General features: G+C 37.9%; 1 protein-coding gene across 1 annotated transcript in view; it reads left to right on the top strand.

Annotated features, from left to right (window-relative positions):
• Positions 1-25,848, top strand: part of LOC127658015 (G protein-activated inward rectifier potassium channel 4-like) — a 30,353-nt gene extending 4,505 nt beyond the window's left edge. Inside the window, exons 2-4 of the mRNA XM_052147079.1 lie at positions 15,377-15,517; positions 17,589-18,465; positions 25,211-25,848. Coding sequence (XP_052003039.1) covers positions 15,440-15,517; positions 17,589-18,465; positions 25,211-25,560 — 1,305 coding nt within the window. The 5' untranslated portion in view covers positions 15,377-15,439 and the 3' untranslated portion in view covers positions 25,561-25,848. The remainder of the gene's footprint in view (positions 1-15,376; positions 15,518-17,588; positions 18,466-25,210) is intronic.
• Positions 25,849-27,646: the final 1,798 nt, after the last annotated feature.

Below are 27,646 nucleotides of genomic sequence, written 5' to 3'. Positions count from 1 at the left end.
ACGATGTAGCCCAATCCCCTAGGCAGCTGTGAACTTCAGTGAGACATGGTTTCACTCTTAGTGTGAAATGTGGTCAGGGAGAACAGGCATCTGCTGCTGGCCAGTACGTTTTGAAACAGTTTTCAAGCAACAAAAGTTATCTTTATTTTCTCTAATAGACAGGGTTCCCATGCTTATTGGAAAGGCTTTTTCTAATGTAGTTTTACCTGGAAAATAATACATTACCATTTGAAAATTATATAAAACTGTGTGTCTGTGTCACTAACAAGGTTTTTGTAGAGATCAAAATTTTATAGAGACGCAAAGATCATAGAACTATTTGGAGCTTTGCAAAGTTGAGTTTTTCACAAAACTAGCTTATAGCAGCTGTTACATTAGTTAATCTCAACATGATCTCACAGGATGTCGGTATGTTGTTTCCGAGAGTTCCAGTACCCTATCGGCCACATTATGCCGTCTCACAGACAAGCACCATCTCCAATCAGACATTTTTGCATCAGCTGTGGCGTGACCGGAAGCACATTGCATCATCAGCGTGGGAGATCTGTGTTCAAATCTGGTGTTGAAACAAGGAAGTAATCATGTAATCAAACAGTGATGAGCAGGATTGGGAGGTTGCATTTTTACTCCACTGATGGTAAGGTTTGGGGTTTGGGTTGGGAAGTACAGTTAATAAAATTGACATTACTCTTCATTGTATTACAGCCTGTACAGCTGAAAACAACTCACTCTTGGTGCCCCTCTGTGGACATTACAGCTGAAAAATGGCACTCAAATGTGCCCATTTGCCCAGGAACATTTACCGCTTTGGCCACTGTGGGCAGTGTTTCGAATTTCCACGAGCACAGATCGATTTAGCTAAAGAAAAGTCCAAATAGATTTTCTGATTTCACTGTGAGATCAGTCTGTTAACATTTTAAGCAACAAGAATGAATGATAAGAATATCTCAGTAAATACATTAGCAAGCTAGCTAACTGCTAGTGTGTTGTGGATCTAACATTATGTTCTTTAACTTATGAAACAATCAATAAACTAATTATTTATTGCAACGTTAGCTAGCTAGTGTGGTGTATATCCTTAATAGTGTTAGCTGTAGCTGTAATCTCAGTTGATAAGCATATTTATGGAGACAAGCCATATCCCTTATATGAATTTCAGCTTCATTCCTTAACATAATGATAGTGCTTAATGCTACAAGTGATCCATAGAGCGTCATAAATGTAACACATTATTTTCTGGCACTATAGATTAATGAGGAAGTGGCAAGGCTCTATTCAGGGTCTCTTAAGCGTTCTTCTGTTTAAGTGAAATATAGACATAATATATAACCTAGGGCTGCAATTAAAGCCAAAATGAAATAGGACAAGCAATTCTTTTTGGGGACAGCCCTTTCCCAAGGGAATGGACAACTTTGGAAAAGTCTCAAACTTTTCTCAGATGAATGCCAGACCCAAGAAGTGAACAATACCCATTTTAAAGGGACAGTTCACACAAAAATAAAAATTATTTTCTCTAATTTTCTCTCCCTCATGGTTCCAACCCCATTTGACTTTCTTTGTCCTGTGGACCACAAAAGGTGATGTTAATGCCTCAGTGACCATTCACTTTCATTGCATATTTTTTCCATACAATGAAAGTGAATGGTGACTGAGGCTAATGTTCTTCCCAACATCTCCTTTCATTTTTTTCATGGAAAAAAGAAAGTCATATGGCTTTGAAACACATTAAGGTGAGTAAATGATGACAGAATTTTCATTTTTGTGTGAAAAATCTCTTTAATGTTTCTGATGAGCTTGAGTGTGAAGTGAAAACAATGTTGTCCATCCTCTCATCTTCTCTACACGAGCACCCTAATGGAATAGCATCAGTGAACCAAAAGCTTTCTATCTATTTTTGTTCCACGTCGGACAGTTCACTCTTCTCCACTCGTCTGTGGATCTGTTGTTTTGCAGAGAGGTTATACAGCTACTATACGCAAGCAAATGTTTTTATCGCTTGAGATGAAGATGCCCTCTGTTGCTAATTAAAGGGCTTTGTAAATACACAAGTGCATATTGGAGCTCACCTCTATTCTAACAACCTACACAGTGGAAATTCTTTCATTCTGCTTTCTATCACTATTGTTCCAAATCTCATTGTTATACAGTGTGCACATACAGTAGATTGCTTAGATTGGTACTTCACATTTTCACCATAATATATTGTGGAATCTATGTTAGAAAAAGTTTATGTTCTCAAAGTGTTTTTGTTTTTCTAGTTTCATAAGCAATTTTTGCATGGCTCGTTGTATACCTATCATGGCTGTTTACTGGTTATATAACCACAAGAGGCGCTACAACAATGATAACTTTGAGTCTCTTTCACACAAATCACAAGTAAAATGGCAGATTATTAGTTCATAAGCACTTTTTGCCATGCTTCTCACACAATGTTATTTTATGACATAAAAATATTTTACTATATCGCATGACTTAAGTCTTATTGCTTAAATAATTGTGTTTTTCATCTCACATTTGGCTTTATGACACATTTGGTTATGACAGTTTTGGTTTAGGGTGGTGAGGTGTGTTTTGCTTATTTTTACATTTCAGCTCGGAACTGCTGTAATACGTGTAAGGAGACACGTAAAATAGAATTTTCCAAAAACTTTGCCAATTATAATCCAAAGTATTTAGAATACGTTACTGACCTTGAGTAATCTAACGGAATATGTTACAAATTACATTTTACAGCAAGTCTCCTGTAATCTGTAGTGGAATACATTTCAAAAGTAACCCTCCCAACCCTGGCTATCAACCATGATTTTTAAACATTGAATTTGAAATAACGCAGACGGTTGGCTTCAATGGAACCATACCATCGATGAACAACATCGTAGCTCACAGTAAGTCTGCTTCTAAAGGTTTATATGTTATCTTTGAAAATCAATTAGTCTATGGATAACATTTTTTTAATTTTTACTTCTGGAATGAGATTGTTACATTCTATTGTCATGAGATCAGGTCAGAGAGTTAGATTGTACATTCAATATGTTGCTCTATCTAGGGCCTATCGCACATATTTATCATTTTGTTTTTGAATAGACGTATTTGTAAATATTTCATATTTGCTGAACGATCGACACCAGTGAACTTAAAAGCAGAACATACATATTGAATAAACTGTACGTTTATCCCTCACTGGCCCGTTTTCATTTGCATCTAATTAAATATGATGCATACTCTGAGTGAGGGGGTTATAATGCTCTTTTCCATCCCTAAATCATCATTTGATAATTTACTGCTGCCATGATTACTAGAAAATGTATTAAAAAATCCCTTTTGTATTCTGTAAACTGCCTGCTTACTGCAGGGGGTAATAGCTTTGTAAATAAGGCCCAATCTATAAGCCTAATTTATATAGAAATGAGGAGTGTTTGCGCTGAAAAAAAATTATAATTACTTCATATATACTCATGCATAGTGCAATATAATATTGCGTTATATTGAATGTAGGTTTTCACGCTTAAATCCTGCATGCAAAATTGTCACAGCTCTTTAGTGAATTCGCCCCGGAGGTCTTTTATGGGCTACCCTGAAATTCTGTGCAAATTGTTATCAGTTTTTAAGACACATTACATGTAAGATAACCATTTGATGCAGCCTGATGTGAGTTGCAGGTTAAAGTGGTATGACATATCAAAGGTTCCTAAATCTAATTTACTGGCAAGACAACCTTCAGACATTTCCTTATGTCAGCATTAGTAAGGATTGAAGAATCACATGGATGGATGTACCGTATGTAGCATGTAGTGCAGTTCGTGCAGTATAGAAGCACACTGGATGCAATTACTGCACACAGGAACCCAAGGTGAACTCTCCAGGCATCATTGGTAATGACGATCCAGTCTATCTCAGAAACAGAGGGATTATGTAAAAATGGTTGAAACGGTAATTATGCAAATTGTGGGAGTGGTGACTTAGTGCTCAATGCCACTGCACTCCATTAAGTTCCCAATTGCTGGATGGGTTTGCAATAGAAGCAGGGTCACCAAGTTTGTGGTTTTCCCTCAGAAATTGGGCTACTTTTAAAATGATGCAGCGGGTTGATGTTTTATGTCTTGGTTTTATAATTTTCCAAATGAGATGTTAATTTCGAACCAACATGGCAACAGCCAATCTTCTGCAAGTGAACAGGCCTTCATAATGGACAATAGACCTACATATGAAGAAAAAGCAGCACAGGATTGTATGCATTTATATTATAAAGGCAACCACTAAAGCCTGCCCTGCCTCAGTTGAAATGTATTGCATTTTGTTACTTTGTAGATAATAAAAATTAAATAATACTTTAGATTTTTCAACGTTCCATTTTAAACTTGCCAACCGTGTGGCTTCCTATCAGTTGGCTAAATCATATGAAAATGTACAAGGAGGCTCGTACACATTTTTATTCCTTTTACAACAGCCATTCAGGTGACTCTCCCTCGTCTCTTTCTAAAATGCTACAATTACTTTCTTCCGTCATACATAACATACTCTTTCTGCTTCAAATGATGCTTTGGGACTCTACTCTATGATTAGGTTTAGATATGGGGTGAGGACATACAATTAAGAACTATGTACACAATGTCTGACACAAAGAACTTTCACTTACCTCCAAAGGGTTTCACTCTAAAATAAAAGCTTCTGCCAAAATAAAAGCTAAATAAAAAAAATTGCAATAGAAATATATCACTACTGTATGGTTGTATAGTATTCACTCACTGTAATACAACTACTACTACTAATTCAAGCATTTGCGTGCCTTATTCATATTATCTTGAGATCATTTCAAATGGTTGAGTGGGACTTAAGTGTGGGACTTGACCTGTACTCCAAGTTTCCCCCTGGACTACATGGAGGAAATGTTAATGGATTTATAGTTACAAATAAAGGAGGGGATGGGAAGGAAGAGGGATGTCTGAAGGATTGGCACTAGAGATAGATAAGAAAGCCTTAAATACTCATGTGTACACATGTTCGTGTAATCTTGAGATAATGTAAATGGTTAACTGGTTTGTCTTGCTGTCCACGATTCTGTCATGGATCGCTGAAAGTGTGAAGTGAGGAGGACCCAAACGCTAGAGTACAAGATTTTATTAAACAAAAACTAAACAGAACACAAAACTCTCATGGTGGAGAGAAAAGGAAACAAAACCAATAGAATAACAAAGCAAAACAGAAACCAGATATGAAAACTCTCACAAGGGAGAAACAAAAGAAATACAAAACCTACAGACAGATAAAAAACACGACAGAAAAGACCAGACTGAAGATAAACAAGATGTGACCAATCTGATTTAACAGAGACACGGGGAGAATATATGGGAGAGAAATCAGTAGGGAAAACGAGGAGAACAGGTGTCGCAGATGATCATCTATCAAGGTAATGAAGTAACCAGGGCAACGGGGCTGAGATCACTGTGGCACCTGCAAAACAAAAGAAAGAGAGACATAAGGCAGGGCATGACGCAAGACTGAGAGACACGTGGCAATATGGAAACAAAACAAAGCCATGTGCCCTCACAGGCACAAACACATGAATGACATAAGCGCATATCGCCAGAGACAACGGCAGCATGTGCTCATGTCAAATGACAGACAAGATGGGGGTTGTGCGGGGGTTCAGACACATATAAACAGGCTACCAAGATCGAAGCAAAAAACATAACAACTGTCACGAGTGTCAGAGGCTTATCGAGAGTCTCAGGGATCTGTACAGTCTCAGGAAACTGGACAGGTGGCTCCAGGATGGGAGCAAGGGCAGGTGGCTCCAAGACGGGAGTGAGGACAGACGGCTCCAGGATGGGAGCGAGGACAGCCCGTGAGCACTGACAGAGAAAGGGAAATGGCCTCCGTGGCTGTAGGCCTTGGCAATGACAGGGGAATGATCTCTGTGGCCGTGAGCACTAGCAGAGACTGGGGAATGGCCTGGGGAACGGCTTCCTTGACCATGAGCACTGGCAGTGACAGGGAAACAGCCACCGTGGCCATGAGCACTGGCAGCAGCCTCCTGGCAGTCAGCAGCAGGAACAGCCACTGCCTCCTCAGGGGACAGCAGCTAATCCATTCTTCCTCCTCTGTTTATGTGTCATAAGAGGATTGGGGATTGGGCTTGTAGAAGTTGGGACGATGGTGAGGTCCATCTGGTGAAGCCCCACTTGGAATGAGAGTTCCATCTCACCATGATCAAAAAGGTGATCAATGAAATCCCAAAAGCCCAAGTGCCCCAGTTTCTCCATCTTCCCTTGACTGAGAGGTTGATCAAGGTAGATGCTAAATACCTCTTTAAGGTCAGCCTCATCATGGTCCAGCTCGTCCACCACAATCAAAAAGACACAAACAAAGTCTCTCATGTCAGTCCCCTCTGACGGACATTGCGCAGGTGGATGAGCTGAACCGTGAAATGACGGATGGTAAAACTAGTGGTGGGAGATGGAAAAAGGAAGATGCCGTCTTGTCTCTACTGGGTCCAGAAATGGTCAGTTTGTACTGTCATGGACAGAGTACAAGATGGGCCAGACATGAAAACTCTCACAAGGGAGAAGCAAAAGAAATACAAAACCTGCAAACAGATAACAAACACGACCGAAAATATTAGACTGAAGATAAACAAGATGTGACCGATCTGACTTAACAGAGACAACAAATTGACACAAGACATGGGGAGAATATATGGGAGAGAAATCAGGAGGAAAAATTAGAACAGGTGTCACAGATGATCAGCTAACAAGGTAATGAAGTAACCATAGCAACGGGGCTGATATCACTGTGGCACCTGTAAAGCAAAAGAAAGAGAGAGACACATGGTGGGGCATGACGCCAGACTGAGAGACACGTGGCAATGCGAAAACAAAACAAAGCCACGTGCTCTCACACATACAAACACACAAATGACACGAGTGCATATCTCCAGAGACAACAGCAACATGCGCTCATGCCAAACAGCAAACAAGACGAGACATTTGTGCGGGGGTTCGGCCACATATAAAAAGGCAACCAAGACCGAAGCGGCCAAAACCCTGCACAACATGACAACGATTCGTGACCCGGACACGTAGCGCAAGGCGAGCGTCAAACAAAGCGTTCCCGAGGTTGGGAGAGACAAACACAAAACAACTGACATGAGTGCATGCTGGAAGAATGACATAAGAGCAATGCACTTGTGCCAATAACCAATGAAACAAGAGAATGTATGACAGCGTCAAAAGGATGAGCCATGCACTCTCACAAAGACTAGGCAAGACATTAAACAAGAATGTCAGAGTTCAGCCACAAAGACAACAAAATACAATCAACAAGTGGATGAACCCTAACAAGTTTCCCACAAAACGTGTTGGGCGACAGCGAAGCCGAGCTAAGTTTCTTTTACAAGCGGCTTAAGATGTAAGATTGATGTTAGTCAAGGAAGACACTAGACTCCTATGTGGAAGGTGTGACCAAAAATTATTTTGCTGGAATACCTGCTTGTAGAAAAACAGATTTAAGGTTTTTCTGGAACCAATGTCTGGATGCTGGTAGGTTGCTTTCTTTTATGAAGAGTGGGTCAAACTTGTGCTCTTCAAGGAAGAAAGTGATTGGTAGGGCAGGATGGGGCTCGGTATGTTGAATATTGTATATAGTTAGAGTGACCATGTTGGAGTCTCTTTTGCTTTGCTTGTCAAAGAAGCGAATGGTATCCTTGTCCAGGATTTGTAGGTCTGAGAAGGTGGAGTGTATTTTGGTGTGGGTGAGAAGGTGGAGTCAAATTTTGCTGAGATTGTTAATTCAGAGCATCATAGGAATCCAAGGAAAGCGAGGATAAACATGGCATCTAGAGTTCGAGCTGTGTGCTCAGTATGATAGCCAGAGTGGAGAGTTGGTAAGCACCTTAGAGTGTGATGATGACCAACTGCAGCATGTACCAGCCTGACTTCATTTCAGTCTACTAAGACAGAGTGGATGAATTGAACTCAAACTCAAAGACATGGGAGTCTTCATGAGCCACTGTCTGAAGCATGGGCTCAGGATGGAGTTCACCAAAACTACCTGCCATAAACTCCTCACTGAATGATACCTACAGTATATCAACTATATCAAGTTGGTAAAATGAGGGACAACTATTAAACAATTATTTTGTTTAATTATTGACCCACAATACTTACTGAGTTTACTAATTTTAACCACTAATAGTTCTTAACATAAATAACTAATAAGAGCATTATATTCATACATTTTCTGTCATAGCATATTTTCATGCACAGCTGCTTTGAAACAACAGCTGTTGTCAAAAACGCTTTAGAAATAATACATTTGACACCTTATCAGTAAATCTATAGTTATTGGCTGTCTGGTGTCTGTGTAAGTAGGTTGGCAATTTTGAATGCCCTTGATGAGAAGTCCGATCAGGGGATTACCAATGGCTGGGCATGAGTTTATGGAAAAACTGGATGCCGCTGGATTAGACTGTTAGACTTTTACTGTATTTGGTTGGATATGGAGCAAGAGATGCAGATATTATACAAATGATGAGATGTTGACGTTGTATGAGGTGTCTGCAGTGTTCTGAGGGAGAGAGCTTGAAAGATGTGTGAGAGATATTTTATGCAATTGTTTGAGGGGGTGAATCAGTGGAATATAAACTCTGAATAGGGAGGCACTGATGTTGGAGTGGGGTTCACATCTGAAGCCAGCGATCTGAATCTTTGAAACAAGAAACGAGAGAGGGAGTCAGCTATTTGATTTTGTGTCCCTGGAATATGAGCTTCTTTGATGATGAATTGACAACAAACTAAAATCCAGATTAGGCTTCATACAGGGGAGTAATTTCTGGAGAATTCGACCTGACTTCGTTAATGCATTGAACTGTTTGTAGGTTATCAGAGCATTTGAGAATTAATTTTGATGACCATTCTTTACTCCACAGAGAGGTAGTGGCAATGATCTGGTATAGTTTGAAAAGAGCAGATGAGGAAGATGAAGAAGGGAGATTAGATAGTTCTGGGGGCTTTGTGGAGGCAAACCATTGACCTCCAAATCCAATGGGGTCAAATGAGCCAATCATAAATTCCATGTTCAACTCTTTGGCCAAAAGAGTCTACTACCTCTAATAGTGCTGATTGTAAATTATTACAGAATAGGCTATCGTAATTTATACATTGGAAGAACAACGAACTGGACGTATGGGGGTGGGGAGTGGGGGGGGGGGCTGCACTCCGCCGCAGAAGCTAATAATATCCAAATAATTGCAACAATGTCTGGAACATCCGAGGTTGTTGAAGTTGATACTTGGCAACTGGGGTTGTACCTTTTGGAGGGGAGATGTGACAAAAGGTTTTGCAGAGGGAGTTGTTTGACTTTAACTTGGGTTTGTTCTACTAGGGTGAGGGTGAGGTTGGAAGCAGAGATAGTGTTTTTAAGGGTAACAAAAACTTCATACAATGTGAGTTCAGGAAAATACACTCACCTAAAGGATTATTAGGAACACCATACTAATACTGTGTTTGACCCCCTTTCGCCTTCAGAACTGCCTTAATTCTATGTGGCATTGATTCAACAAGGTGCTGAAAGCATTCTTTATAAATGTTGGCCCATATTGATAGGATAGCATCTTGCAGTTGATGGAGATTTGTGGGATGCACATCCAGGGCACGAAGCTCCCGTTCCAAGACATCCCAAAGATGCTCTATTGGGTTGAGATCTGGTGACTGTGGGGGCCATTTTAGTACAGTGAACTCATTGTCATGTTCAAGAAACCAATTTGAAATGATTCAAGCTTTGTGACATGGTGCATTATCCTGCTGGAAGTAGCCATCAGAGGATGGGTTCATGGTGGCCATAAAGGGATGGACATGATCAGAAACAATGCTCAGGTAGGCCGTGGCATTTAAACGATGCCCAATTGGCACTAAGGGGCCTAAAGTGTGCCAAGAAAACATCCCCCACACCATTACACCACCACCACCAGCCTGCACAGTGGTAACAAGGCACGATGGATCCATGTTCTCATTCTGTTTACGCCAAATTCTGACTCTACCATCTGAATGTCTCAACAGAAATCGAGACTCATCAGACCAGGCAACATTTTTCCAGTCTTCAACTGTCCAATTTTGGTGAGCTCTTGCAAATTGTAGCCTCTTTTTCCTATTTGTAGTGGAGATGAGTGGTACCGGTGGGGTCTTCTGCTGTTGTAGCCCATCCGCCTCAAGGTTGTGCGTGTTGTGGCTTCACAAATGCTTTGCTGCATACCTCGGTTGTAACGAGTGGTTATTTCAGTCAAAGTTGCTCTTCTATCAGCTTGAATCAGTCGGCCCATTCTCCTCTGACCTCTAGCATCAACAAGGCATTTTCGGCCACAGGACTGCCGCATACTGGATGTTTTTCCCTTTTCACACCATTCTTTGTAAACCCTAGAAATGGTTGTGCGTGAAAATCCCAGTAACTGAGCAGATTGTGAAATACTCAGACCGGCCCGTCTGGCACCAACAACCATGCCACGCTCAAAATTGCTTAAATCACCTTTCTTTCCCATTCTGACATTCAGTTTGGAGTTCAGGAGATTGTCTGGACCAGGACCACACCCCTAAATGCATTGAAGCAACTGCCATGTGATTGGTTGATTAGATAATTGCATTAATGATAAACTGAACAGGTGTTCCTAATAATCCTTTAGGTGAGTGTATATCTATATACCTTATTTTGTCGCAACAAAATCATGTCAAAACATTCAGTTTATGTCTTGTGTTTGTACGTTTAAAGAAGTGTAAGGTGGATAAAGATTGTGTGCAGGTCATAGCCCATGAAGAACATCAGTCAGAACCATTGGCAAGGTTGTATCAGTGAATTTTTTCTTCATCACTGTCTCAGCTATTATGGCAATGTAGCCATTTATATATCTTCTCCATCTCTGTCACAGTGCTGTCTTGAGTAAATCATTCAGCTGTGGACTTAAATAATAATCATGTTTGCCTTTGCAATTATATTCAGATTCTCTGACTTACTAAATCAATTATTGTTCATTCATGTTTTCCAAAACCCCTTAACCCAAATATAAAATTTTGGTGCTTAACTTGTCTCATTTATGCTACTGACATACTCTAAAAAATAACTCAAAATGTTCTGCTTTTTAAGGAGAGGTACACTATTAAGTGGTTGCATTTATGTTTTTCGCTTCTTGGAAAAATAGTCTCATAGACTTACACTGAAGAAGGGACCCAAGCCACATTTAGGGCCCAGAATATCTCAATCTTAGAGACTTAGGGGTAGGCTTTTTTGACTTGGACCAGGGAGCAACCATTTAGCAACTACCCAGAACACCATAGCAACCGCACAGCAACACAATGAAACCACTCAGAACACCTTAGCAGCTGCATCGCAATGCCCCTGGCAAACACCCACAACCAGTCTGGGTACACTATCCTTTTAAGACAGTAAAATTATAACACTTTAGAGCCATGAGAGATGAAGATACCACAACCAAAAAGAGCCAAAGTGCTTTGATCTCACACAGCTTGACAAGGTCACACTGGTCCATCTCAGCGAGAGGCACAGAGCAACATGAGTGCTGTCTTGCTGCTCTCTCCAGTTGGTGACATTTAACACTGACCCCTGCTGAAATCCAGTGTTCCAGTTTGTGATGACGCAACAGGTTAGGCAGTGTGACATAGCACAGTTGTGGCCAAGCTGCTGGTCTGTTTGACTGTGTAATGTGGCTATGTCACAGATGGCAACTTCCTAATTGATTAAATTGTGGTCAGAGTTCAAACTAGAAACTCGAGGAAAAGAAGCTTTCCAATAATATCCAATTATAAAGACCAAAGTTACCAGTCTCTCCTCTGCTAGTTCCTGTTTCACTTTGTAAAGTCATGTCACCATGTTTACTTCAAATTATTTAATAACATCTTAACAGATTTGGTCTCACTGTTACACTTCTACAAAGAAAAGTTCTGGTGAAGCATGTTCATGCAATCCTGCCGATCACAACATTAGTTTTTGTCCTAACAGGCGTGATGCATTACCAGCAAGAAGTAATTTCTGTCCACGCAATGACAATAAATTTTCTTTTTTTTTTTTTTTTTTTCATCAACTTGATGTTTTAATGCACAGGTTTGTGGAGTTTGATTTTAGACCAAAGTCATTTTTATTTGTACAGTGCTTTTCATAAACAACTGGTTTCAAAGCAGCTTTACAGAGGGCCATGCCTTAAGTTCATAAAGCCCCAGTGAACAGATTTATAGAGCGACACGCAGTGACAAAATTACCTCATCTCATTCATTTTCAATGAGAGCTGGCGACTTCTGGCAACACGAGTGACGGCGACCGTTGGCGACCGGATGTGGGTTTGTCCAGCGACGTGACAAGGTTGAGAAATGTTGAACTTTATGCAAATGAAAAGTGACTTTGTGGAGCGACAGCCAATACAAGAGAAGATGGTAGAGCTCACTTGATCCTTATATTTTAATAAAAATATTAATGGTAAAGAAACAGTGCTGTTTAGACTCTCCATACACACCACTAGCGACCTAACCACCAGCCACTGGCGACATGCAGCAACAAAGTAGCTGGCAGTGTGAACGCAGCTTAAGCAAGCCAAAGTTGACTGCAGCAAGGTAACCTGACTCATCAAGGGGAGTCAATGCTCCTATATTTTTACAATAAATGTATAAATGCCAATATTATTTCTATATGGCATTTGTGATACAAGTCATGTATTCATTGAATTAAGTAATTTAATATAACCAATGAGAATTCACTGTGGGTGGGGCTACACAAAACTGGAATTCAACAGGTGTCTCAACGGTCATGGAAAACCTGACATTTCACTAAATAATATTATGATTTCCAAGCCTGGCAATTAATTAAATCTCAAAAAGTCATGGAATTTTTCTATTATTTTTTTTGTTTTTGTTTCTGTATTTATTTTGTTTTTTAGTTTTTTAACTAGAACTGCAAACTAACTCTTTGCACAAATGACTGGAAAAAACTGTGTACTGTAAAAAGGGGCATATCTCTTAACATTAAAATACAAGTATAGCCACTAGACGTAAACAATATGTGTGTTAACATGATATAAGTGTTATAAAATTGCTAACTAACCTTTTCTGTGTAAAGTTATATCCAGTTTTAAAACTTTGTCGCCATGACAACGTAATAACTTTGTAAAGCCTAAAGCGGCCGTAAAATGTTAATTTAAACAACTTTATAGCTTTTCACAGAAGAAATTATGTAAATGCTTTTATAAAAATGCAATTTACATTTCTGCCTTTAAAGCCTCCAAAATTGGCCCCATTCAATTTCATTGTAAGTGCCTTACTGTAACCTCAATATTTGCTTTTTTTAAAGAAAAGTTGCATTTGTTGTTGTTGTTGTTGTTGTTGTTGTTGTTGTTGTTGTATTGTGATCAACATTATGCCACAAATGCTGTCGATTGAGCTTAACTTATACTGAACCTGAAATTATCCTTTAAGGAGCCATTTCTACCTGATTTAACCCTTAAGTATTAGTTTTGTTGGTGTAACCTTATGTATTCAGGTTGATTCGGTGATGTTAAATACATTTTTTGACTTGAATAAACCAGTCAATTTTGATGTTACCACAAAAACAAACCATGGAATCCTGAACCAAGCTTCCAGCTAAATATCCTATTGTCACGGTCATACAGTATATATTTAGGGCAAAAGATGTAGTTACATGATCAATTGTTGATTTATTGCATTGTGCCTGGATACGGTGCGAAATTCATAAACAACCTTTGTGAAGTTTCTTTTAGCTTGTTCTCAGCCCTGCTAAAAGTGTCTAAGGGACAGTTTGTTTTCAAGGCTCTAAGTCCTAACAATATCTGCTACTCACCCTTCTAATCTCCTGGAATAGGAAACCTGGCAAGGCAAAATAATGTCAAAACAGGTAGATATTACCAGGATATAATACTTTATCAACTCACACAATAAATCATTGGCAAAAACATTCCACTTAGAGTTCATCTTGACTGGAGTAGTCTATCTCTCCCTCAATCACTCTCATCTGTCTCTGGACCAGTATACGTACTGTATAAGCAATCAGCGATCTCCTAGTAAGTGCCGTCTGCACCCATCTGACATGTGTTCCCCACTGAGCCCGTCATCATTAATATTGTCTTCACATGTGTGCTATCTAAGAACTCACTGGCACTAACTCATACCTGCTGTCTGAAGTGTTGGGTGATGCTTGGGCAGTGAGCGAGAGATGTGGTCATTGGGAACTTTGAGTCAACATGATCAATATGTGAAAATAAAATGTTATTTGGAGAGATAAGGTTGATACAACACCATGTGCAGTATTTTAACCTTCACTTTAGGGTAAATTGTGTCCATTATGGGATTGTACCTGTTCATTTTGATGATTATAATTTTTGCATGTAAAATACACATAGAAACATGTGAAGAAAACATTCTTGCTGAAAAGACTAGCTTTAACCAACATGAATTTCTAGGTAGGTTTTTGCTGGTTAAGCTACTTAAGAACCCTGGTGAGCACCAGAATACAGAATCCATTGGTGGTCTTAAATTCAGACTGTGTACCAAAATATAAATTATTCATGTCAGAATCTTGCTGGTTATTTAATAGGTGAATATATACAATTTCAAGTAAAATGTGTTATTTACATTTTTCAAATTCCATGTAACCTTGCTTTGATGTGTTAAAAGAATCATTGCAAACCAATAATAATTTTCTCTTTGCAATTTGATTGCATTCATTCTTGTTACTATGAGTGTTAGAGAGGAACTGAAAACACAACATATGCTGGTGAACAGCAATGCCGTTTTTTTATTTAAAGATGGAAATTGTAGTGCTCACTTGGTATAAGTATTCATAATTAATAGAAGAAAAATGCTGTCTATTGTTTAATAAGTAAATACATACATTTTCAAGTAAAGTCTGGGATTTGTATTCTTGCTTTGCTTGGTGTGTTTTAAGAAGGATTGCATACCAGTAAAAATAATGTTTTTTCTGTGCCGTTTTAATGCATTAATTCTGTTACTGTAAATGTTTGGGAGGATCCAAAAAATTTCAGATCTGACTTGTTGAACAAAAAAAATAATAATTCAGTGTTGATCTCAGTAATGCTTACTTGCATTTCACTTTGTACTTCTAGACATATTCAATGCCTAAATAACAATTTTATTGATTTGTAAAACAGAATCAAGAACTAACTGTGTAAATACGATGTTTGGGTATAGCAAAAGATGTAGAACAACATCATTTTACACTCTGAGCTTAATTATGGCTAGTCCCACATATGGACTGACACATTTATCTCATTTCATGTGTTAAATTGCTCCAATCTTTGCTTAACTTATGGGTTTTCACCTAATGATATTTATATGTTTGCTTTTGATAGCTTGAGAGCTCCAGCTACTGTGTTGGATCATAGACAACGTCTACGGCCTCAGCCTTCCAGGCCATGAGTAGTTTCAAAGGGCAGGATGTGGAAAAACAGGGCATCAGGCTGCCAAAAAAATGGGTTGATCACAATGAAAAAGTATGTTCATTCATCATATTCTCTCCACTTTTGTGGGTTTTTTGCATGTTAATATATTCATTAGGTGTATAAATATTTGCTCTGGTATTGATTTGATTAAACTACGATTTGTAATTGAATAATGCAATGTATAAAATCTGCTTAATATTTAGTTAGATTCAAACATTTTTGCATCAGTTCAAGCATGTTTACCTTCTCCTGTGGCATGCACTATGTGCATTGTGTCAGCAGTGTTGGGGACATGGGTTCTTCCCGTGTTTAATTCCAGAAGTACTTTTCTTCACATAATCATTGGCAAGTGGGATTTGGAGGTTTCATTTTCCCCTCTAAGAGGGAAAAAAAGGACAAAAGTATGTTGAATTAAAATAGCTAATATTAACATCTTGTCTTCATTACGAGGGAAAAGAGGTGACATTAATACAGAGCTAAAAGGGAATTGTTGTCCAAAGGCAGCACAAAAACGGATTTAAAGGACCTTTTCACGCCGAAATGAGTGGTCATGATGCTGTCAAGATAAAGAGGCGAACTTAACTTTTACAACAAATTTGAGAGATTCTCAAGGTGGGACGCATGGAATTCGTGTTCAAGTAATGGTAGGAATACATAATAAAAAAAGATGTGTTAAGGACTATAGGTCATAGCAGTTGCATAGCATTATTTTGGGTTAGTCTGATTATGATTAGGTGAACTGAATAGACTGCTGTGAAGGATTAGATAGGTTAGTTATATGGTGTGTTTTGAATTTTGACTCCTTGCAAAACTGTATTGCAAAAGGTTCTGGGCTGCGTTTCCCAAAAGCATCATAAGCTAAGGAGATCGTGGAAACCATTGGTGCTAATGGTCTCTATGATCTACTTTGGCTTACAATGCTTTTGGGAAATGCAGCCCTGGACTGATCTGGGCCCTGTTTCCCAATAACGATTGATCTTAGCATTTAAGAGCGTTTTCTATGAGCAATTTTACGAACGTTCATTATTTTTTTATGTACGTTTCCCAAAACTGCACTTAAAATGGACGTGCGAGGATGCGCTTTAAGTGGTAGGCTACATAAGTGAGTTGCTGTCCATGTGCGAGGTTCTGAAATGTGACTGTCACAAGCTCCACTTGTGATTTACCTCTCTGGAAATGTACACATTTAACCTAATTAATTACACAATTACATATTGTTTTGTAATAATTTTGCGTTGAAATGTCTATTTATTTTACACAATCAATACTTCATAAATTACATTTTCACAAACTGCTCTGTTGATCGAGATGAACGTTTCCAGGATCAGTAAAGACAGCAGAGGTCCTGTGTATGGTCCTGCCAATGACAAGCATTAATGGAATATAACGAGGTTCACCGGTATTGCGGTGTGCAAAATAAGGAGGTGCGTGGAAGCTGCGCTTTAGGGACATTCACCAATCAAAGGGAGAACTTCTCTTTACTCCCAAAAGTGATAACGGTAACAGCAATGCTGCACAACTGGTGCAGTACTATACCACGCATGGTGTGGGCGAGAGTGCCTTTGGGTGTCAGAGATAAGGATGAGGAGCCAATATACAGACGATTTTCACATATGGCAGCAAGTTATTTATATTTTGCCTGGGTTGCCATATGGGGTAGGACCGGCACTGCTTGCAGCAAGAACAATATTGCTTTGAGATCATCTGCATGTTAGTGCTCTCCTAAAAGTTGACACAAGTAATGTTTAGAAGGTCAATTTACACACTTTCTCTTCTGGGAAAGCAGACCAAAAATATGGATTACTCAACCTAATCACACATTTTGTCCAATATAATGTTTTCTTGTATGAGAATGTCATTCAGAACAAAGACTAAAATCTTTAAGCTTCACCAGAAACCTTAACACTATACTTAAACTGCATTGCAAGGTCTAGTATTTCCTTCATTGAAATGCAAATCTTGAAATTACAGTTTTAAACCAAGAAGTTTAACATTTCTGATGATAATGAGCATTTCTGACTGCTATTGTTTGTTTTTGTTCCTTTGTCTAATTGTTTCATCTAACATTGTCTCTTTTATCTTCTTTTTCCATTCTTCTGTTCTGAAACGCATGCGATGTTAGATCCCCACAGACCGCACAATGGTTGTTGGGGGAGTGGTGGGAGGAGGAGATTCCTCTGATCCAGCAGGAGGTCCACTGAAGAAACGACGCCAGCGCTACGTGGAGAAGGATGGCAAGTGCAACGTCCACCATGGAAATGTGCGTGAAACCTACCGTTACCTAACGGACATCTTTACCACACTTGTGGACTTGAAGTGGCGTTTAAATCTTTTGGTGTTCACACTTGTCTACACCACTACATGGGTGTTCTTTGGTCTCCTTTGGTGGCTCATCGCTTATGCGCGTGGAGACCTGGACCATGCTGACGACAATGACTGGACACCTTGCGTAAATAACCTCAATGGTTTTGTCTCAGCTTTCCTTTTCTCAATCGAAACTGAAACCACCATTGGATATGGGTACCGTGTCATTACAGACAAATGTCCTGAGGGTATCATCCTTCTTCTGGTGCAAGCTATCTTGGGCTCCATTGTCAATGCCTTCATGGTGGGCTGTATGTTTGTTAAGATATCACAGCCAAATAAACGTGCTGAAACGCTCATGTTCTCCAACACAGCTGTGATTTCAATGCGGGACAACAAAATGTGTTTGATGTTCCGTGTCGGTGACTTGCGTAACTCACACATCGTGGAGGCCTCCATTAGGGCCAAGCTGATACGCTCTAAGCAGACTAAGGAAGGCGAGTTCATCCCCCTAAACCAGACGGACATCAATGTAGGGTTCGACACAGGGGACGATCGCCTGTTCCTCGTGTCACCTCTGATCATTTGTCATGAGTTCAATGAAAACAGCCCCTTCTGGGACATCTCTCAAGAGCAACTGGCACGAGAGGAGTTTGAAATTGTTGTCATCTTGGAAGGAATGGTGGAGGCCACAGGTGAGGATAGATCAGGAGAATGAGAGAGAAAGAGAGAAGGGGGTCAGGATTTGGCTGGTTAACCTCTGCTGGTAGAGGCCGTAAATAAACCATTATGCAGGCATAAAGTATCTTTCTCCATTCATAGCTATTCAAAAGTAGCTGATCTATATATTCTTAAAACAAGATACATTTACTTGAGAAGCAAAATGGTGTGCAAAGAAAATTATTTTTGCACTGATTGCCATGAGGCAATCAGCATTGTTGGCATTCTATAGAGGACCCTAGTCTGGCTCTGGAAGTAAAAATCCCATTCTTTTTTATAAAACCTTTAAGGACAGATCACCTTGGGCTCCGAGGCTGTTAATCGATCATACAGTATATGCCTCTGTTGAAGCCATCAGTTATTCGACTTATAAAAAAAATATTGTGTTTAATAGTACAATACACCTTATTCACATTAGCATCATCTTTGCTGGGCCATGAATGAAAACTAGGTTGTGAGGTATAGACTTTCAGTCTCTTCAATGACATGCACTGTATAAAGGTATCAAAAAGCTCCTTGATCACATCTAATTTTCCACTACTCATATTGTCTTGAGTTTTTTTGTCTACTGAAATTTGTTTCATCAGCAGATAGATCCAAGACATTTTAAACAGTACAACCCATTGATGAAAATGTACTGTATGTCTATCCCTCACAGCCTCATTGTCATTTCTATCAAAAATCAAAGATGACGCTGCTGTGAATAATGCTTCCTTCCTGTGCTATCGGAATTATCCTACTTCCCACTTCTGAAGTGGTAATTAGGAGTACGTCGCATTCAAGTGCTTTGTTGTCGGAACAAACAGCAAACATGGACGACACCAGGTACATTCATACATACTGTATTTTTTGAGGAACTTTTATTTTGACAGCATAATACATTACTTAGCTATTTTCACAGTGTAAAAATTTACAAAATGCAGGTTGCTGATATACTGCACATAAATGAATATGACCTAAACTGCAAGCATTAAAAATGAACTGTATTTAGAAAATGAATAAAACCTGAAATTCACCTCAGAAACTGTACTCTTCTCCACCATGCTGAAAGTTTACGACTCCTCTCATCTCGGCAACTCGGATATCATCTAGAGTTGAGTTTCCCACTTGAACTTCCGACTTCGTTTGGGTCATTCATGTGCTCGGAACTCATAATTATGATATTTTTTATTCTATACTTAGAATAAACATATTTAAATCCATATTTTCTTACTTTAATTTGATTACATCATTCACAATGCTTCATGGTACTGTAGTTCATACCCTCTTTAAATGGTTAGTTCACACAAAAAAAACAAATTCTCTCATCATTTACTCACCCTCATTCCATCCCAGATGTGTATGTCTTTCTTTCTTCAGCAGAACACATTTAAAGGAAAATAGAAAAATATCTCAGCTCAGTAGGTCTTGAAAGATGCAAGTGGATGGTGATCAGACTTCTGAAGCTTTAAATATCACAGACAGACAGCATAAACATCATCAAAATGACCAGAGGTTAAATGAATGTATGTGCATGTGACGTAATCATGTTGGCATGTTCACACAAAAACAGACACACGTGTAAAACACCCAGAAGAAGTAGAGTGAACGTTGTACAGAAGCATTTGTTTGCTTTTCCTGGATGTCTCAAACAAAAGAAAAAATTTCAATTACGGCCATAACATAACAACATCACACGAAAGTCCGCATGAACTCTGCACTCTCCTGAACTGCTGACTGGAAACGTTGGGTCATAGTTAAAAGTTCTTGAATATTGACCTTTTTCACACCAGAAGCGATCGTGTCTCTTTAAAACACATCAATTTAACAATTGGGGTTATTTGGATGATGTTTATGCTGGCTGTCAGTGATTTTTGGAGCTTCAAGGTCTGATCACTATCCACTTGCATTTTAAGGACCTACTGAGCTAAGATATTTTCTTTTTCTTCTTCAAATGTGTTCTGCTAAAGAAAGAAAGTCATACACACCTGGGATGGCATATGGGTGATTTAATGATGAGAGAATGTTTATTTTGGGGGAACTCTCCCTTTAAGTACACAGTCTTGTACTTTTGTCTTTTTGTCAGATTTTCTAATTTTTTGTTGCTTCAAATCAAACTTTGTAATGTTGTGATTCACCTCAGAACTGGTTTATGGCTAAGAATTATTTTATGAAATACTTTGTGAATTCCCTATGGAAAAAAGATTATGGGAAATATATGTCCAGAACCAAGATGACTGATAAAGTGGGTGGGCACTGTTGCGCTCCATTGTCTTCCAGAGTAAATATTCAGATGGCTTGTATACCACAGGTGAAAAAAAATATCTGACTGTAGAACTGAGTGCCCAAGAGCAAATATTTCAAAATCACATACCTCTGGGGGTTCCACTTGAATGGAAATGCTAATATATAGCTTTGTTTGGGTATTATATACCTTCTTTGGTTGAGTCCGGGGATTTTCAGATGGGTGTTGCCTGCAAGTCAAACATGAAAAGTGACCAGAATTGCCAGCTGTTCCCCTGGTAGCAGAATTTTATAGCGGGACTACAGGTGGAATTTTCATGGGAATCACAAATTATATTGACAGTGAATTTATGTGACAGTAGTTGCGATTATATCATGCTAATTCGATTTTGCAATGTGCTCAGTGTCAGTATAGACCTATATGGCAGCAAAAAGATGGTGGACTCCAGAGATGTCCGTTAGTACGATAAGTCTATGGCCTTTCTACAGAACTGCCTTAGGGAAATTAGTGAGCAGAAGACAATTGAGTAAACTCTAATGTAATTAATGATAAGATTTGCTCTCACACATAATTAACACACACTCAAAAACACACTGTGTCCTACCACAGATATAATGAATCATTGTCCAGGAGCGGGATCCATTGAGAAGCTTGATTCAACCCACAATGATCACTTGTTCAATGCTATTTGCAGAAATCTACTTATTTGTCTCACATTTGAAGCTCCAGGACATCCCACTTGTAGGATGTAGGTTTAACCTCTATTATTAGACAAGAGGACAGATATTGGTTAAATGGATCAGTATCAGAAAATTAAACTATTCAGGTCAGTACTGTACCTCAAGGCCCAATGAAATTAGAAAGTTATCAAGAATAATTATTAATTTCCTAAATAAAGTTCTTTTCTCAACTTAAAGTGATTTAAGCAGGGGCGAAATCAGAAAAGTGTGTGTGGGGGAACAATATGAAATGTACAAGTTTGGCTAAAGAATATTAATTTCATGAATATTAATTGGCTCATGAATATTAATTGACTCATGAATATTTATAAAATATGCTCAATAGTCCTATCTGAGTTACGGAAAGGCAGGTAGCCATAGTTGGATTTCTGCTTACTGTTTGTGCACTCGATTAGTACACTGTTGATTTAAAGGGGTTGATGTAAATTCCTCTGGAATTGAGGAATTAGTAATAAGTTATGAGATTTTAAAACTGGTAACTCAAGACCAATCATGGTAATGACATAAGGGAGGCACTGATCCGAGAGTGAAATCATATACACAGAGTCCAAGACTAATCACTATGATAATTGTTCTTATCAAAATTCTAGTTTGAGCCTTAACCTGAGCGATCAAAAAACATAACTCACTCTCTACTCACATACCCTTAAATTAAACCTTTTCAGGTGATGGGGAATTAGCCCCACGAAGACTAAGGCTGCATCCACAATAACGTGTGTGTTTTTTTAAACGCTTTCATTTACAACTCTCCTCAGTTCGATAACAGCGTTTTCCAAAAATGGAGCAGTTAGATGACATTAGAAAACTGAAAATAGTGGTTTCAAACTTAGATTTGTGTGGATGTGGCCACACTAACGGAATATTTTTTAAGTTAACTAAATAATCACAAATTGAAAATGTCCAAACAGAGGTGTTAAAGTCAATTACAAAGCATTAGCACAAAAGTGAAGCTTCCAGTGCTGTTTCGGAGTAGTACACCTTGATTATTCCATTATATAATTATATGCACTCCCCACATAGTTGGATTGAACTACTGTACACTATGAATCTCATGAATGTTGATGTGCTTGATGAGTGATGTCCACAGAGTTTCTCCTATGTATCATATATATTCATTATGACAGCACAATTACGTATTCCGCTCTAAGTGAGTTAAAGAGATGCTTGTTGGAAGTGTGTTTTGTTGCTCTGTCTGTCAGTGGAGTAGTTGGTGAGGTTGTTCAAGGTTCACTTAAGCAGATAATGAAACTGCTTATGTTCTATTTTCAGGTGATGTACGCATTAATATTCAGCAGCTCTGGGCATTCCTCTGAAAATGTTCTCATTAATTCATTAAGCTTACATTATATTCCCATTGAAATATGGGTAGGAGCATCACTAACCTTCAAAGGTCAAAAGCACAATTAGACCATGACCTTTAGTGATTTTCAGAAGATGAAACGGAACACGTAATCCTCAGCTTCTGTTGAAGAAGTGGATTTTGTCGATGTCTTAATATTGTCAATATTGAATCGTGTCTTAAATAAATAGTTCACCCCAAAATGACAAATCTTTCATCATTTCCTCAGCCTTTTAACTTGACAACCAAATGACTCTTCCTTCCCTTAAAAACACAAAAAGAGATGCTAGGCAGAATTTTTACGCTGCTCTTTCCATAAAATGAAAATGAATGAGGGTGGTGCAGTCGCGCTCCAAAAATGGCTTCAGAAGACCAATAAAGCAAAAGAGTTGTACTTATTTGTTCTTTTGTAGCTTGACAGCACCCGTACCCATTCACTTTGATTGTAAGGAAAAGAACAACAAAATATTATTTAAAAGATTCCCTTGATAGCAAATCAAATGGATTTGGAACAAAGCAAGTAAATGATGACAGAATTGTCATTTTGGGGAAACTATTCCAGGAGATGGAACTCTTAAAGCATTCTGTCTTAGGTCCACACTACATTGTAATTTTTGACATTGTAGACACATTTTCTGCTCATATATTCAAGCAGCTCTGTAATGCAAGACATTTAATAATTAACAAGACACTTTCTAAAATGTTTTGCTCTTACTGAACTTATTTTGCATTTCATTTTCCAAAAGTCACACCTCTTCACACCAAATTTACTTACTAAATTTACAATAAAATACTAAACTAGTAAGATTTACTAATTTACTAATTTAAGTTTTTGGAAACATTTTTGGTTTTCCTAAGTTAATTATAATGGTATAAAATCAAAATGAAGTAAAATCTACTTAACTTCATGACATAATATTGATTAAAGTGAGTGAGTACATTTTAATTTTAACGCCATTGTGTATGAATGTGTGTGTGAATGGGTGATTGGGACACAGTGTAAAGCACTTTGGTAACCTCTAAGGTTAAAGTGCAGACCATTTACCATTTACCATTTAATTAAATGTATCAGTTAATACAGTAACTTTTACTTACAAATCTGATGTATATGGTACTTGCAAACAGTGAGACCATGCAAGCGAATTGATTATTCAAGCCCAGTGCATGCTGAGAACACAGGCTTCAAAAGGTTTAGTAAAATGTGCTTATTTTATGTACATGTAAAATTTTATCAAATTAGCAAATAAACGATAAAAATATTTTTTATTTAATAAACTTCATAAAATTCTACTTATAAAGATAAACAAACCTAAATAATATGTACTTATATATAGAGCAATCATGTTGAAATTGAGTACAAATGTGGAATTTACGTAAGTAAAGAGTTTATTAAACGAACTTTTTCAAAGTAAATATTTTCTGCTATATTTTTAATTGTATTATTTTTTTGTCAGTGGCATGAACTATCTATGATTGTCCAAACCAGTGTTAGAAATTTCAGGAGCATTTTACCTCTAAGAGGGCATATTCTTGTATCTTATAAGATGCAGTGCATTGTCCATCTATCTCAAATTCATCAGTTGAATCAATTTGTTCACCCAAAAGTGAGAATTTTGTCAACATTTATTCACTCACTAGGGTAAGTGATTTTATGTTGAGCTATCCCTTTAATTAAAATGATCACTGCAATAACTAAACGCCTAACAAGATAAGCCAGGACATAATTTTATTATGAAATACAGTACTGTGCAATAGTTTTAGGCACTTGTGAAAAATGTTGCATAGTGAGGATGTCTTCAAAAATAATGTCATAAATAGTTTTCATTTATCACTTAATGTCATACAAAGTCCAGTGAACTTAAAAAGCTAAATCAATATTCGTGTGACCACCTTTGCCTTTAAAACAGCACCAATTTTCCTATATACACCTGGACTTGGTTTTTGGCAGATATTTGTTGGAGAATTTGCCACAGTTCTTCTATCTATTTAGATAGCTTCTATCTCTTTATGTATCTCAGATTGACATGGTGTTCAGTGGGGGGTTTTGTGGGGGCCATGACATCTGTTGCTGGGCTCCCTGTTCTTCTATTGTAATCTTTTCTATTTGCAAAAGTAATGTTTGGGAGTCTTACATTTATATTTACTGTCGACACACTAAAGCTGAAATATAAATAACCATCTTAAGACAAATGTTTTGTGAAACATCTTATGTGCTTTTGCACAGTACTGTATATCAGATTAATGAAAAAAATAATAATTTTGTCAACAAATTTGTGGGGCATTTTTGTCGCTTTATACCATGAATTACTGAAGCTGGTCAACACATACTGAGGTAATTCTGAATCAACTTATCTTTTTAATTTTCTGTGCTCTTCAGTCTCAAAAACATGGCCCCTTTCCTCTGCCTTTTCCCCCAGGAATGACATGTCAAGCCCGCAGCTCGTACCTCAACTCAGAGGTGCTCTGGGGAGAGCGCTTCACCCCTGTTCTCTCATTGGAAGAGGGATTTTATGAGGTGGATTATGACACGTTCCACCAAACCTACCCCACCCCAACACCATCCTACTCTGCAAGTGAGCTAGCAGAACTGGCAAATAATGGGGAAGCTATCCCACTGCCTCCTATTTCACCCCCAGCAACCCTGGGAGAGCCCGTACAGGAGTCCTCAGAGGAGATGCCAGATGAAGAGAAACTGGAAGGAGAAGAAGCAGCAGAAGAGACTGTTAACAATGGTGATGTGAACAGAATGGAATGTGGACAAGAATGATAGAGTCCTTGTCTTCTGTGATCAGCGATCTTATGCTGCCCCTGTGTGGCAGATTGCAGTGTTAGCCGTGAAGAAAACAGCTTGCACCACATTACTGTTCGCTTCAGCCACAAACTGAAGAATCTTTAGACCTATAGGTCTACATTTAGTCATAGACCTTATACTGATATGTTATTAACAGCTGTTGTCAATATATAGTACAGATTCAGATATGATTAAATACAATTTTAGGTGTAAAAATACTTTAACCCTTGTGCGACCTTTGGGACATTTTTTTCATTTTCATTTTCATTTTTTCTAGCATTTTGGCTGTGTTAATGCCAACGGCATAAAAGGTGTGTATTTTTGGGGGAATTTTGATATTTTAACCTCAGTTCCTATAATACATCTATAATAGACTGTGCACACAAAATAGTTACACTCTGGACCTTAAGGACAAAAATGTTCCCATTGAAACCCATTAAAACTGCAATATTTGATCCCAGTGCCATTAAAGCATAAAATCATGAATTCTATGATATTATGCTTTCACTAGCATCAAAAAAATTTTTTTTTTATGTATATATATTTTCAACCAGATGGTGCAATTTTTCTCATGTTTAGCCTATGGAGCAAATACATGCTTTTTTTTTCCTATTTTCTGTTTGCTGTATTATAGAGAACTGCAGGCCATTGAAAAAATGGTGTTGGTGTGTTGGTATGGATGCCAGAGTGTGTTTTGTATGTGTGTGTTGAGATTTTATTTTTTTGGGTTTTTAGGCTTTTTTTTAGGTTACAAACTGGTCATTACAAAGGTATTATGCTAAAAATGTGGTTTACGATGACATTTCTTGTGTCCCCTTAAATCAAATTGCTTAAAAAACATACTAAACAATGTGTGTGTGTGTGTGTGTGTGTGTGCGTGCGCGCGCGCGTGTGTGTGTGTGTGTGTGTGTGTGTGTGTGTTTGGCATTATAAAACAGTGGCATTATATAAACAAACTGGCATTTAAAGGGTTAAATCCTGAAAATGTATGAATATTTGGTAGTTATTTATACACAATATTATTATGGCAGTTTTTTTTTGTACTCTAAGGACTCCTGAGTAACTTTTTTTAAATTGACGCACAAGGGTTAAGGGGTAGTTCACCCTAAAAGGTTCTGTCAACATTTACTCACCCTTATGACATTCCTCCATGGAGCACAAAAGGAGATATTAAGAGCCATTAACACCAAAAATGGTTTGCGTCCGTTTGCGCTGTTTTTCAATTATACGCAGGATTGGGGAGTAACGGAATAGATGTAATGGGATTACGTATTTAAAATACAAAATATAATTAAATGTATTCCACTACAGTTACAATTTAAATCATTGGTATTTAGAATACAGTTACATTCAAAAAGTATTTTGATTACTGAAGAGATTACTTTGTATTTTATTGTTATTTGTTTCATTTAATATTTATTCCTTTCAGATGGAAAATATTTATACATATAAATGATGCGATCATAGTGCATTTGAACAGCGGTGAAACACTTTCTTATGATGTGTTACATTCATTCGATCAGACAGAGAAGTAAGATTGAAGTATGTTTGGAGCAGAAGAAATAGAAATAAACCTTGTTTAAATTGTCACCTTTATGCTAAGCTAAAATGCTTTTTCTAGCCATTTTACATGCACAAGATACCAGGCACAGTCATATTTTTTTATTAAGAAAATTCATGTTGGATCATAATTAATTTTTTCTAGTAAGGTCTTTGATATTAGGGCAAAAATCATATTCTTGATAATAATTTTTGTATTGTTTTCCTGCAAAACATAAAAAATCCTTAAAACAAGATCAATTTGATTGATCTTGTTTTAGAAACAACACTGCATAAGATATTTAGGTTTTTCAGAGAATGTATTTTTAACATGTGTATTTTGTCTTACAAAGAGTTTTAATAGTCAAAACAAGTGAAAAAATCTACCAGTGCTGAAGAAGTAATCCGAAGTATTTCGAATACGTAACTGACTTTGAGTAATCAAATGGAATACATTACAAATTACATTTTACATCATGTCTCCTGTAATCTGTAGTGGAATACATTTCAAAAGTAACCCTCC

The sequence above is a fragment of the Xyrauchen texanus genome, chromosome 17 (assembly GCF_025860055.1).
Source record: "Xyrauchen texanus isolate HMW12.3.18 chromosome 17, RBS_HiC_50CHRs, whole genome shotgun sequence".
NCBI classification, from domain to species: Eukaryota; Metazoa; Chordata; class Actinopteri; order Cypriniformes; family Catostomidae; genus Xyrauchen; species Xyrauchen texanus.
This window is presented reverse-complemented; position numbering and strand designations above follow the sequence as displayed.